The 14,167-nt window shown below is 38.0% G+C and overlaps 1 protein-coding gene across 3 annotated transcripts in view; it reads left to right on the plus strand.

Annotated features, from left to right (window-relative positions):
* The first annotated feature begins 279 nt into the window (after nt 1-279).
* Nucleotides 280-14,167, plus strand: part of LOC132439981 (solute carrier family 25 member 16) — a 92,315-nt gene continuing 78,427 nt past the window's right edge. For all 3 annotated transcript variants that reach the window (XM_069541544.1, XM_060034926.1, XM_069541543.1), the window contains exons 1-4: nt 280-519; nt 5,452-5,544; nt 10,297-10,430; nt 11,147-11,210. In XM_069541544.1, coding sequence (XP_069397645.1) covers nt 399-519; nt 5,452-5,544; nt 10,297-10,430; nt 11,147-11,210 — 412 coding nt within the window. In that variant the 5' untranslated portion in view covers nt 280-398. The remainder of the gene's footprint in view (nt 520-5,451; nt 5,545-10,296; nt 10,431-11,146; nt 11,211-14,167) is intronic.

The raw sequence follows: 14,167 nt of genomic DNA on the forward strand, positions 1-14,167 counted from the left end.
AGAAGGCAGCCCGATGGACGGTTACATGTCGAACAATGATCAATATGGGTTGATGGGCGGGGGAGTGCTTTCTGAGGTGGTGGGTTTTGGAAGGACCTTCTCGCTGGCCATTCTTCCCTTCATCCGCGTGTAACAGAAGACGCCTGCACAGCGAGGCCAGAAGTAGAGATGTGGTGCGAGGCTGGTGAGAGTGGGAGGTGTCCAGCCCCGGCGACTCCCGCTTCGGGCCTTGACCCAGGCCCCGCCCCTGGCCTACGCCATCAGCCAGCGCCGCGCCGCCCGTGGTGTTCCGTCCCGCCGTGCGGCGGTCGGTGCCCTGTCACTGCCTGCTCTGGCCATGGCTAGGGCGCTTGGGTTATAAATTAGCGACCAAAGCTCCCGACGCGGCCCTGGTCCTGATGGCGGCGGCGGCGGCCCTGGCAGCAGCCGAGCCACCTCCCGCGATGCCGCAGGCGGCAGGAGCCGGAGGGCCAGCCGCCCGCAGAGATTTCTACTGGCTGCGCTCCTTCCTGGCCGGAGGTGGGTTTCCGCCGGGAGGACCTGGCCGCGCACTGAGTGGCCGGGGCGGGATCCGGGGCAGGTCGGGTGTATGCGGCCGCGATAACATTCTTGGACTCTGGCTGCTCCAATGCCCTGGCAGGTGTTTGCCCGGACCCGCTGTAACCTCTAAGAATCCCTTGACTAATGACAGCAGGATCCTGGGGAGGAAGGGTCTCGAGCTGTCGAGGAGCGGCTGGAGCCGTGGAAGGGCTGAACCAGGCACCAGTTCTTCAGGGTTGGATAGTAGGAAAAAGAGGGGAGTCCCTTAAAGGACGTCAGGGTTTCAGTGCAACATGCTGGGCACTCCTTTCTTTTATAAAGACTGCACGACGGACAGTAGAATTGGATTTTGATGTTTGCTTAAAAGAAAATAAACATGGGAGGTCAGCTTTTTAAGGATGACTGGGAAATTGTGCAAAACTGTCTACAAGCAAAGCTGGTTCCGGTGATTCTAGAAAACTGTGCCACAGGTACTTGACAGGTAGCTGGTACAAAGCTACTATTTTTTTTTTTTTTTTTGCGGGCCTCTCACTGTTGTGGCCTCTCCTGTTGCAGAGCACAGGCTCCGGACGCGTAGGCTCAGCGGCCATGGCTCACGGGCCCAGCCGCTCCGCGGCATGTGGGATCTTCCCGGACCGGGGCACGAACCCGTGTCCCCTGCATCGGCAGGCGGACTCTCAACCACTGCGCCACCAGGGAAGCCCCAGCCCTACTATTGGTGTGACTGTCGGGCCAGAAGTTTCATATTGTCTCTCAGAAATTTCTTCTGCTTTCCCATAAAGAGGTGTTTCAGTCTCTACCCTCTCTTAGTTGACTGTCTGGGTTGTCATCATTTAATTATTTGTAAAGACTGGGAATTTTTAAAATTCCACATTATGAGGACTTGTAGAAAGATATCTGTATGCTGCAATAGTATTAAGAATTATTTTGTTCTGCTGATAAAAAGGTCATTCATTTATTTATACAAGGAATATTTCAGTGTCTGCTACATGCTCAGTGTATATAAGGGAATAAAACAAAGATCCTAGAGTTTACATTGGTTGGGGACTTGTGAGAAAGGCGATAAGCAAAATGAAAAAATAAGTTATATAGTATATTAGAACATGACGAATGGAATGGGAAGAAGTAAAAAGGAGAATGGGGCAAGGAAATGTAGAGGCTACGTGGGTACAGTATTAAATAGGATAATTCGTGATGTCTCATTGGGAGGATGACACTTGAGCAAACTTGAAAACGTGAGGGAGTTTAGCAAGTTGATGTCTAAGAAGGAGCCTTCCAGGTGGGAAGAAAAGCTAAAGCAAAGTCTTCAAAGTCAGGGAGGAGCTTATCGGTTCAAAGAACAGCAGTGAGACCTACGTGGCTGGAGCCAGGTGGTGCTGATGGGGGAAGGAGGTTAGAAAGTTAAAGGGGACAGGAAATGAAGGGTCTTGTAAACCACTGTAAAGATTCTAACTTTTACTTGGAGTGAAGTAGGGAGCCATTGCAGGTCTTTAGTAGAGAAGTGACATGATATGACATGTTTCCAAAGGATTACTTGGGCTGCTCTGTGGAGAATAACTGCAGGGATGTAAATATGGAAGCAGGGAGACCCGTTTGGTGGTTATTGCAGTAATTCAGATGATAGATGATGGTGGCTTGGATCAGGTTAGTAGCAGGGGAGGTGGTGAAAAATTGTGATAATCTGGATATAGATAGAATAAATGATTTTCTGACAGATTAGAGATGGGTAAAGAAGAGAAGTCAAGGGGGACTTATTTTGGTTTGAGCAGCTGAAAGGATGAAGTTGTCATTGAAATGGGAAGGAAAAAAAAAAGTTGCTCACAGATTTTTATAACCATTATAGGCGCTCCTGGTCCAAGTGATATGAGAAAATACCATTGGGCAAGTTACTTAACCTCCCTTTGCCTCAGTTTCCCCATCCTTTAAATGGGAAAATAGAGTACCTACCTCAGAATGTAATTGTAATGATTAAATGAGAAAGGACCTGTAAAAGCCTTGGCATAGTGCCTGCAGTTGAATCTCTTAGCCTAGTACCGGGTACAAAGGAAACCATACGTGTTTTTTTTGTTGTTTTTTTATTAATTAATTAATTTATTTTTGCTGTGTTGGGTCTTCGTTTCTGTGCGAGGGCTTTCTCTAGTGGCAAGCGGGGGCCACTCTTCATCGCAGTGCACGGGCCTCTCACTATCTCGGCCTCTCTTGTTGCGGAGCAGAGGCTCCAGACGCGCAGGCTCAGTAGTTGTGGCGCAAGGGCTTAGTCGCTCCGCGGCATGTGGGATCCTCCCAGACCAGGGCTCGAACCCGTGTCCCCTGCATTAGCAGGCAGACCACTGCGCCACCAGGGAAGCCCCACCATATGTGTTTTTAACCTGATTCTTTTTTTTTTTTTTTTTTTTTCCCCCCGGTACGTGGGCCTCTCACTGCGACGGCCTCCGGACGCGCAGGCTCAGCGGCCATGGCTCACGGGTCCAGCCGCTCCCCAGCATGTGGGATCTTCCCGGACTGGGGCACGAACCCGTGCCTCCTGCATCGGCAGGCGGACTTTCAACCACTGCGCCACCAGGGAAGACCCATACATGTTTTTTATTGGTGATTAGCAGTGGTCTTTGGCAAATCTTTTTTTTTTTAAATAAATAAATTAATTTATTTTTGGCTGTACTGGGTCTTCATTGCCGCACGCAGGCTTTCTCTAGTTGCCGTGAGCGGGGGGCTACTCTTCGTTGTGGTGCGCAGTCTTCTCATTGCCATGGCTTCTCTTGTTGAGGAGCACTGGCTCTAGGCGTACGGGCTTCAGTAGTTGCGGCATGCAGGTTCAGTAGTTGTGGCTTGTGGGCTCCAGAGCGCAGGCTCAGTAGTTGTGGCGCAGGGTCTTAGCTGCTCCGCAGCATGCAGGATATTCCCGGACCAGGGCTTGAACCCGTGTCTCGTGCATTGGCAGGCGGATTCTTAACCACTGTGCCGCCAGGGAAGTCGTCTTTGGCAAATATCTTAAGTTCAGCTGTTCAAAATGAAGATAAAGGCTACTTGACCTTACTCAGTGGACTTTTGTGATGATTAATTGAGCTATAAAGTGGTGTGATAAGCAAGTAAAGATATTGTTAAAAGAAACTACTTATTCAACAGTTTCTAAATAATTTTTATGTGGTTATTTCATAATGAATGGGAAGATAATTATATAAAAAACTATTCTGAAACCAAATATACCGAATGAAAATTATTTTTAGCTTATTCTCAATTTTGAGTAGCCATAAATGTTATTTCCATTAGTTCAGATAAGAGAAGCTTGATATAGAAACTTATATGTGGATTTAATATTTGAGTACAAATAGGCATTTTATTTTTGGGTATTTCAGAATATGCATTTGAGCATCAGTTACATGCTGAGCTATTAAGTAAATGTGTGTGGATTTTGAGTGATTTTGTCTTATATTTTTAAAAGTTTGTAAAGTAAGACTCTTCATTCATTCAGTAAACAGGTATTGAGTACCTGTTAGGTGCCAGGCCCTGAACTGGTCTCTGGGGATGCAGTAGTAAAGAGACTCACAGTATCCCAGTCCTCTTGTACCTTCCTTAACAAATATGCAATGATGAAGAGCTTAACATAACCATAAAAAAGACACCAAGGGGGCTTCCCTGGTGGCGCAGTGGTTGAGAGTCTGCCTGCCGATGCAGAGGACACGGGTTCGTGACCCAGTCCGGGAGGATCCCACATGCTGCGGAGCGGCTGGGCCCGTGAGCCATGGCCGCTGAGCCTGCGCGTCCGGAGCCTGTGCTCCGCAACGGGAGAGGCCGCAACAGTGAGAGGCCCGTGTACCGCAAAAAAAAAAAAAAAAGACACCAAGGACATTTTTGTCCACCTTGTTATAATAGTAACAACTCATTTGGTTGAGTGCTTACTACATGTAAGGTACCTTACAGAAGTGTCTTAGATGGTTCAGGCTACTATAACAAAAATACTGTAATCTGGGTGACTTATAAACAACAAACTTCTTTCTCATAGTTCTGGAAACTGGGAAGTCCAAGGTCATGGTGCCAGCAAATATCTGGGGAGGACCTGCTTCCTCATAGCTGGTGTTTCTGCATGGTGGAAGGGGCCAGGGATCTCTCTGGGGCCTCTTTTTTTTCTTGGCCGTACAGCCTGCGGAATCCTAGTTCCTCGACCAGGGATTGAACCTGTGCCCCCCTGCAGTGGAAGCACAGAGCCTTAACCACTGGACCTCCAGGGAAGTCCCTCTGGGGCCTCTTTTATAAGGGCATTAATTCCGTTCATGAGGGTCCTAATCACCTCCTCTAATACCACCTCCACCTCTAAATACCATCACTAGGAATTAGTTTTCAACGTATGAATTTTGGGGGGACACAAACAGTCTGTAGCAAAAAATCTTTATATACTGTCACCTTAGAAGCATGCCAAGCTATTAGGGCTCACCTGGATTCTGATTTATGCTAAAGCCCATGTATGCACTTTACCGTCATCCACATGTCTGCACAGTGGCATGTGGTAGGGACCAAATACGTAATTGCTGAGTGGATAAATGAATGACTGAATTTTACGGGTGAAATTTGATTATTTCAATGAGAAGTCATCCAGAAGAAGATGTTATTTCAAACAGAGGCTTATAGGTGGGTAAGTCCCTCCAAGTGTCTGTCTCCATAACCACATTTAGCAAGATTCCAATGTTCATCAGGAATTAGGGGGCAGATTTACACTCTTCAAACTTATTAAGTCTGACATGCTCAATAATTAAATTGTAGAGAATGGGGGCCCATCATCTACATATCCCTGCTACTGGGCAGTTCTACCCATGGAGATCAAATTAGAGATTAGAGGGTATGCTAGCCTCTAAATAATGATTTCCATCTGGAAAGAAATGATATGGAATTTCTTCCTGATCTTTTCAAATTTTTTAGGTATTGCTGGATGCTGTGCCAAAACAACAGTTGCTCCTTTGGATCGAGTGAAGGTTTTATTACAAGCTCACAATCACCATTACAAACACTTGGGTGAGTTAATTGATGCTAAAGAGAAAAATGAAAATGTTATCCATCTGCTGTCTTCGTTTCTAGTTGTGAATTATAGTGGAAAGAGGACACAAAAGGGAGTTCAAGTTTGGGGGCAGATTTTACAAGGGATGTATCTCTTAGCTATTTTAATCATTTCATTTGCAATAATGGTTATATATGTTTATCATTTTAGGGTACTAATGTACTCTAAAATCTTTGAATCATTGAAGTAAGTACTACATATTTATTTATTGAGATTAACAAATCACATCCTTAATGGACACACATAATAGCTCAGCTTGATTTAAAAAAAAAATCCAACTAGTGATAGAGATAAGGTTTATTCCTTTAAACACTTAAGCATGTGTTATAGATATCTTAGGGCAAGCAGAATCCAATGCAATTAGTATAAACTTGCATTGTTAAAAGAATATCGAGCCCTTAGTTGTTCCTTGTAAACATAAAAACCAGCTATTATAATTAACATGGACACTCTGATATATCATTGGTGGGAGTAAGGATTTTTTATAGCCTTTTTGGAGGGCATTTTGGTGATATGCATCAAAAGTCTTGAAAAGATACATATTCTTTGGCCTTGCAATTCTAGTTCTAGGAGGTTGTTTCAAGCAAGTAATCAGAAATGTGCTCAAATATGTATATACAAGAATGAAAGCATTATTTATGTTGGTTAAAAAAAAGAAAGAGCCAACCAAAATGTTTAATAGGGAATTGGCTAAGTTAAATAAAAGTATTACTTAAATAGATAAGTCCATATTATAGACTATTTTGCAATCATAAAAAATTGTAAAAGAATATTAATTGACTAGGAAGAATGTTCATAATATATTAGTTAAATGAAAAAATGTTGCAAATGGTTTAATCATATTGCATTTTTATCTAAGTAAATGTGTTTAGACGAAAGGCTAGAAGGAGAAATATGAACATTAAGTGGTTAATTTTCAGTGGTGAGATTATAGGTAATTTTTTTCCTCTAAGCTAATTTATAATACATGTTAAACATATATTAAATTTTCAATTAGAGGGAAGAAGATTTAAAAGAATAAATTTAATGTGAATAGAGACCAAGAAAGAAGTTAGGTCAAGGCAACTAACTCATACTACTCCATTGCTTTACAGTTTCATGCTTCAGTAATGGGAATGATGTGTGCTCTGCATGATCTATGCATCATTTTTAAGAAAGATACTTAACAGAGTGAATAAGAATCAATTATTTTAACAATTGGGTTTTTAAAATGTGATTTTATATTTATCGTGTCTCATTTTCCTGTCAATATTTTTAATACAAAGTCTGTTCTTTAAATTGAAAGAAAAATTTTGCTAATATCTTTGTATCTAGAAATGAATTCTATATCTTCTCAGTGTACTGCTCATGTATAGAAAGAATAAGACCTTTGAACTTATTGAGAGATTATATAAAACTGGAAAGGAAGGAAATGATTTTCTTTTGTAGTCTAAATTGAGGGTGGAAAGGAGATGAATTATATTACCCAATATCTCGTGGTGTTTGACAGTGACCCAGCATATGAATGTCTGAGCAGTATTGTTTTATTCTTTTAAACTTCTCCCCATGCTGATGTATGTTGTTTTGTTTCCTGATTTGTAATCGTTAGTTTACATATTCACATTAGATTTCACGCTCTACAGGGCTGCATGCCACGGGTTACAGTGTACCCTACAAGGCATGCAGAATTTGAAACAGAATTCCTGTAGTGCAGCAATGAACTATTGGTGTAGTGGATGGAGTTTCATGTATCTTTAAAATATACAAGCCAAAAGAAAAGTATTAATGGCTTATTAATTTATTTTAAAAATATTGTTGGGCATTTTATTCTAGGTGCCTCCCTTTTTACATGCATAAGATAGTTTTTCAGTTTTGCTTAAATTTAAAAACATGATTTTTCACAGTCAAACTAAAGATGATAAAGGTATGCTATTGAATAAAATTTGTACTTTAGCTTCTTTTAAAAAGTGTATGGCGTTATTTCCAAGGCATCAAAAACTACTTTTTATTTTGAATCAAAATTATTGTGGCCAAATGAAAAGGAAGGGGTATAATTAGAATTTCTTCTTCCGCAATTTGCACCGAATGTAAAGAATTTTTTCCTGTGGTATATTAAAAATCTTTGACCTCCATTTAACTTTTTACAGTCAATGTGATATAAAAATAGGTAGCTGAATCATAATAGGATTCTTTAAAAATCCTTTAAATTTTGTTATTTTTACATTTTATTTATTTTTTGAATGTATAATATTTTCACAAGTTCATAATTCAAAAAGTGCAAAAGCAAACGTCTTTCTCCTTGTCCCCTCGTTAGAATCAAGCATTTACAGTTTTCTTCCCTTTTCCTTCAGAGCTTATGTATATATACACAAGCATATGCTTATATTTTACCAACTGTTAATTCCTTGTAATCCTATCTTGACAAAATAAAGATACAGAAAAGGATCTAAATAACACACAAGCTTGATATAACATAGACAAGAGGACTTTGCACCCTGCAGAGAATACATATTCTTTCCAAATATGCTTGTAACACATGCAAAACTTGGTTCAGTGTTATGCCATAAAGAAAATCTCAATTTCCCAAAGTAAAAATAGTAGACTATAGGTTGAAGGAGAAAAATAACGTGATTATCTCAATGGATATTTAAATGCCATTTGAAAACATTCAACATTCAGTCTTACTCTGTCTTTCTGTGTTATTGTTTTAGGTGAGATTTTTGTGAAAAGCATTTGGTTAGGCATTGCCTTTTAACAGAATTTGAGAGTTTGGCTTTTAATAGAAGGAGTTATATCTTTTTTTAAAAAATATTTTTAAGTTTTATTTATTTACTTTTCGCTGTGTCAGGTCTTAGTTGTGACATGCGGGATCTTCGTTGTGGGTTCTTTTGTTGTAGCACACGGGCATAGTTGCCCCACAGCATATGGGATCTTAGTTCCCCAACCAGGTATCAAACCCGTGTCCCCTCACTGGAAGGCAGATTCTTTACCACTGGACCACCAAGGAAGTCCCGGATTTATATCTTTTAGATTTTCTTTTCAATCATAGATTTATGTTTTCTGTTCATTGTGCTTTTCTTGTATCCTCCCCAGCCACCCTCCCCTGCTCCTTGTTTCCTGGATTTCCTTTTTTTAAAAAAAAAATTTTATTTATTTATTGGCCCCACGGCATGTGGGATCCTAGTTCCCGCCCCCCCGCCCAGGGATTGAACCTGTGCTCCCCTGCACTGGAAGCGCAGGCTTAACCACTGGACCACCACGGAAGTCCCTGGATTTCCTTTTTTTGAAATAACTTTATTTCACTTCTACTAATGATTTCTCTTTAAATATTTGTAACAATCAAAGAGTTTTAGAGAATAATATAATAAACATATGGGGAGCTGCACAGAACTTCAGAAATAAACATCATCAGTACAGTTGAAACCTCCTCTGTACTCTCTCTCATCGTTAGCCTTCCTGTTCCTGCTAGGTGGCCACTGTTCTAAGTTTGATTACCCTTAAATTATTACAAACACATTTAAATAAAATTAAACTGAGCTTATCATTACTCTTCTCTTCCAGCAAGAGGATGTCTTTGATAGAATTTTTTTTAGGGAGGGGTGAATATATTTAGTTGTATTATTCATGTATTTTGGAAGAACTTTATATTATACATATAGCTGTACGTGTGTGTGTGGAGATATATATATATATATATATATATATATAGTAGAATTCTATTTTTTTTTCCCCCTGGCCGCGCTACGTGGCTTGCGACATCTCAGTTCCCCGACCAGGGATTGACCCCGGACCACAGCAGTGAAAGCCTGGAATCCTAACTACTAGGCCAGCAGGGAACAACCCAAATAAAATTCTTTTTAATACATTATTAGTCCACTTAGATATCTGCTTATTAAAAATGCTTTTAGAGTATATCTTTTCTTGGATGTTAGTAAGTACCTACAGTTTTGATTTCTGCGAAGGTATCAAAAGGTTACTTGAATTCTAAAATTCGAAATGAGCCCAGTGATTTACCTTCATATTTGATCTGATTTTTGTTTGAAAAATTTGGAAAGGAACCTGAATTTAAATAGTTTAATATTGGAATTTAAATAGTTTAATAATGGAATGTAGAAGTCTGTACTGCAAATAGGATTAGTGATTGACATTATTAGAATAATAAACATATCAGTATATCGGATCAGAACTCAGGCCTTTGTTTATCTCTATTCCTAATTAAAGTGTACTACTAATGAAAATTTGCCCCCCAATTTAAATAGTTTTTTAATTGGTAGGTTTTTTATTTGTTTCTTCTATTTAGCAGTTTCTTTCGTAAACAAACCACACAGGTGTCTGGGTCAGTCCGGGAAACCTTCCTTCGTCCTTCCGAATAGTCATCCACAGTGTATTATCTGGATGTTGAATATATTTCTATTAATATTCTTTTAGGTTGCTAGAGATTAATTAATTTACAATAATTATAAATATAATTTACTATAATTTGTAACTGTTCTTGCTATAGTATGTTTTATATTTTTACATGAGGAATATTTACATAATTTGGACATATGATGTATTTTACGTAGCTTTAACTGTTATACAGAAATTACTATTCATGTAATTCCTCAAGCAAAATTATATCATGAATGATGGCATAGTAATCTTTATCTGTGATTGTCATGAAAATTTGAATTTAGGTAGTTTTCTCTGTTTTAATAGTATTTTTCTTCTAAAAATCTTTCTAAAAATAGGAGTATTTTCTACATTGCGTGCTGTTCCCCAAAAGGAGGGATACCTTGGATTGTATAAAGGGAATGGTGCAATGATGATTCGAATTTTTCCTTATGGTGCAATCCAGTTTATGGCATTTGAGCATTATAAAACGGTACTTGAAACTTTATCTTGTTTTCCTCTTTTGTGTCTTTGAATATCATACTTAATTGACAAAGCATTTGCTTTGACCTTTAAAGTTACTTTGGATGAATGGATAAAGTAATGCCTTCTTGAAAGACTAAGGCTTGTGATAGTTTAAGTTTTTAAATATAACTTGGTTTTGGAGTTATCTGTTCCAGGATTGTTAGTCATTTTTTAGTAAATTGTTTATGTTTATACTTACGAAGAAGAGCCAAAGTATCCTTCAAGTAGCTAATAATAAATCCATAAAATATTAATAGCTTTTTGATATGCTTTTTGTTTCTCAGTTGTAGGAGAGGAACACTGGATTTTCTTATTAAATAAACTAGTGAGACCATATTGTGAAAGTCTGTTTTTGAGTAATGCTGTAAGTTAACAGCTTTTCCCATCATACTAAGTTTCTCTTTTCTGGCTGACTGAAAGTTTATTCTCTCAAACATCTTAACACAGAAAGGAGTTTAATGAATTAAATTTCATAGGGTATTCTAAGAATAATTTTTAAAAAATTATCATAGGGTATCTTAAAATGAAAAGTAAGCAGTATCAAGACTTCACTGTCTATAGTAGCATTTTATTCCTACTACTCCCATTCACACTTTGAGTATTTGTGGTCATCAATGTGTAATATAGTACATTTGGCAAGATTGCTTCTGTAAAAGTGCATAATTTGATGTTTTTGGTTTCTAGTTAATAACTACAAAACTGGGAGTTTCTGGTCATGTACACAGATTAATGGCTGGGTCCATGGCAGGTAAGAGGAGTGGGTAATTTTTTGTTTTTAACTGAAGTAGAGTTGATTCACAATGTTGTGCCATCTCTGTTGTACAGCAAAGTGCCTCAGTTATACACATAGAGACATTCTTTTTTTTAATATTCTTTTCCATTATGGTTTATCACAGGATATTGAATATAGTTCCCTGTGCTATACAGGAGTGGGTATATTTTATTTCTGCAAATTAATTTTCTATTAAAATACTTAATTTGCTTTAGGTAATATGTGTGACATTGATTAAGTAGCACACATTTGTTATCTTCCTGTGCTCAATTATGCAAGAAATCATTAATATCCCAACTCAGAGTGTTTTACAGTAGGAGATATAAGGAGTAGTCTAAACTTACAGCTATGTGAAAATCATACATTCCCTTTGACAGTTCTCCTTCTGGAAATGTTTATTTTTTTCTTTCAAAAAATTAAAAAAATTATAATGACTACAGTAATACATATTCCTATACAATGAAAATAGTTCTGCTCCCTAGAAGCAATCACTATTAGCAGTTTCTTATGTGTGCTTTTTTCCAATACTATTCTATAGGATTAGAACTTTTATAGTTATCTTAGGACTCTCTTCTGTATCAGTACATAGATCTTTCTTAATTTTGTGAAGAACTGTGTTATATTCTACGGTAAAAATGGCCCATTATTTATTTACTCAGTTCCCTATTGATTGACGTTTGGGATAGTTAAAATTTTTGTTTTGCAAATAACACATTGTACTTGTGTGAATATATCTGTAGAATAATTTTCAGAAGGGAAATTACTTTATCAGAGGATATGTGTATTTAATTTTTTTTTTTTTTGCGGTACGCAGGCCTCTCACTGTTGTGGCCTCTCCCGTTGCGGAGCACAGGCTCCGGACGCGCAAGCTCAGCGGCCATGGCTCACAGGCCCAGCCGCTCCGCGGCATGTGGGATCTTCCCGGACCAGGGCACGAACCCGTGTCCCCTGCATCAGCAGGCAGACTCTCAACCACTGCGCCACCAGGGAAGCCCTGTATTTAATTTTTGATAGACCTTTGCAAACAACTGATCTCCTTAATGCTTTCAGTAGCCCTTTCCCCTACATACCATATCAACACTGGGCCTTATTAAATTTTTAGTATTTGGCAATTAATTATGAGTAAGCTTGGTCAGCTTTTCAAATGTTTATTGACCATTTGTATTTCTTACTTTCAGCCTTGAATTGTTTCTATTCTTTGAATATTCATTTTTATGAGTTTGGGAATTAAGACATTTTTTTTTCTGTCAAATATTGCTATTATTTTATTTCCCAGTTCTAGATTTGTCTTTTAACCTTATTTGTGATTTTTTTGGAAAAATCATCCAAAAGTTCCCCCCCATATAGAAATATTACATAGCCAAATGGGTTAGTCTTTTCCTCTGTGGCTTCAAAATTTTTTGAATTGTGTTGAGAAATGCCTTCCCCATTCTAAGATAAAAACATTTATTCATGTTTTCCACTAAAACTTTTTTTATATTGATTTTTTTTTAAATGTTAGATTTTCATTGTTTTTTTGTTTCTCACACCAAAAGGTAATTTAAGTATGTAGCAATAGAAGAGTGGTAAAAAAAAAAAATCCATGTCAGAATTCTATACTTCCAGTACTAGATTTTTTTTGTACATTTGTAGAATTGTATTTATTGACAGAGAAGGATGTTTACATCATATGTAGAAAGGAAGTTACAAAAGAGAATGTTTAATATGCTATATCATATTTTGGTTTTTAAAAAGTAAATACATATGTAAATATTCATTAAAGAAACATCTGCAAGGTTATAAACCAACACGTTAACAGTTTTTATTTCTGCTAATGGAAATAAGACCATTGGAAGGTGGTATATCAAAATCTTAACTATGTGGTTATCACAAGGTTTGTAGGATTTCAGTTGATTTTTTTGGACCTAGATTTATAATGTCCAACCTGACCTACCTTATCCAGGGTTTTGCCTTACGCAATGTTTATTTAACTCTTTTTGACTTCTGGCAGACTGACCCAAGATCAATAAGTATTAAAAGTAACCAGGAATATTATCTAAAATATTTAGCAAACCAACCGTAGAGGTACTAACAAATAGGACAGGCTCTGAAAGCCTCCAACTAACTTTTTCATGGCTGGATCAGGACACAGTATGTGGTGGTGGTGGGAGCTCTGGTTGGGGAAGAGACTACCAGAGTCATGATGTGGGAGATCTTGGAAGCTGGAGCAACAGCTATTTGTCAACTGCTATAGAAATATTTTAGTATTTTACCCTGGCATGGCAGTGCTGGTGAGTAACATTAGCTAGCATGTGTTGTTCACTTGCTTTGTACCCTTCACAGACCTGAGCACTTGCCATGTAATCTTTGAGTACTTGACATGTAGTTCACAGAAAGATACTGTGAGGAAAGTGCTATGATTATCTCTCATTTTGCAGAAGGAAAATTTTAGTAAAGTTTCCAAATCTTAAAATTTATGATTTCTTACATCACTTAAAAATTTTTTTGTCTCTTAAATTTGATTTTATAAGTGACAGGTCAAATTCTTTCTTTTAGGGTTGTAGGAAAGATGAAGTAGGATTATGAATATGAGTAAAATCCTAAAGACTTTGTATTATTTCCTTTTCGTGGCACTTGATTATTTCTTGACTAGCGTGTTCATATTTCTGAAATGAAAGACGTGTTAACATCAAGGTTTCAATATACACTAGAAAATAATAATAAACCAAAGGAACTTCAAGTATAAATTTTAATTTTTAAAGAAAAGAGGTTAAAAAAATTCTAGCTATTATAGATAAGACTAGTGCTTCCATTAACCAATATTTCTCTTTTTATTACCATGTTTAAGTAATTATAATTTACATTTTGCTTTTATGGTTTTAAACAGTTGAAATAAATGTTCTGGTTAATTTTATTTATATCTGGTATCTTTGCTTCTGTACTTTTGGTGGTCT

Source organism: Delphinus delphis, chromosome 16 (assembly GCF_949987515.2).
Source record: "Delphinus delphis chromosome 16, mDelDel1.2, whole genome shotgun sequence".
Taxonomy (NCBI): domain Eukaryota; kingdom Metazoa; phylum Chordata; class Mammalia; order Artiodactyla; family Delphinidae; genus Delphinus; species Delphinus delphis.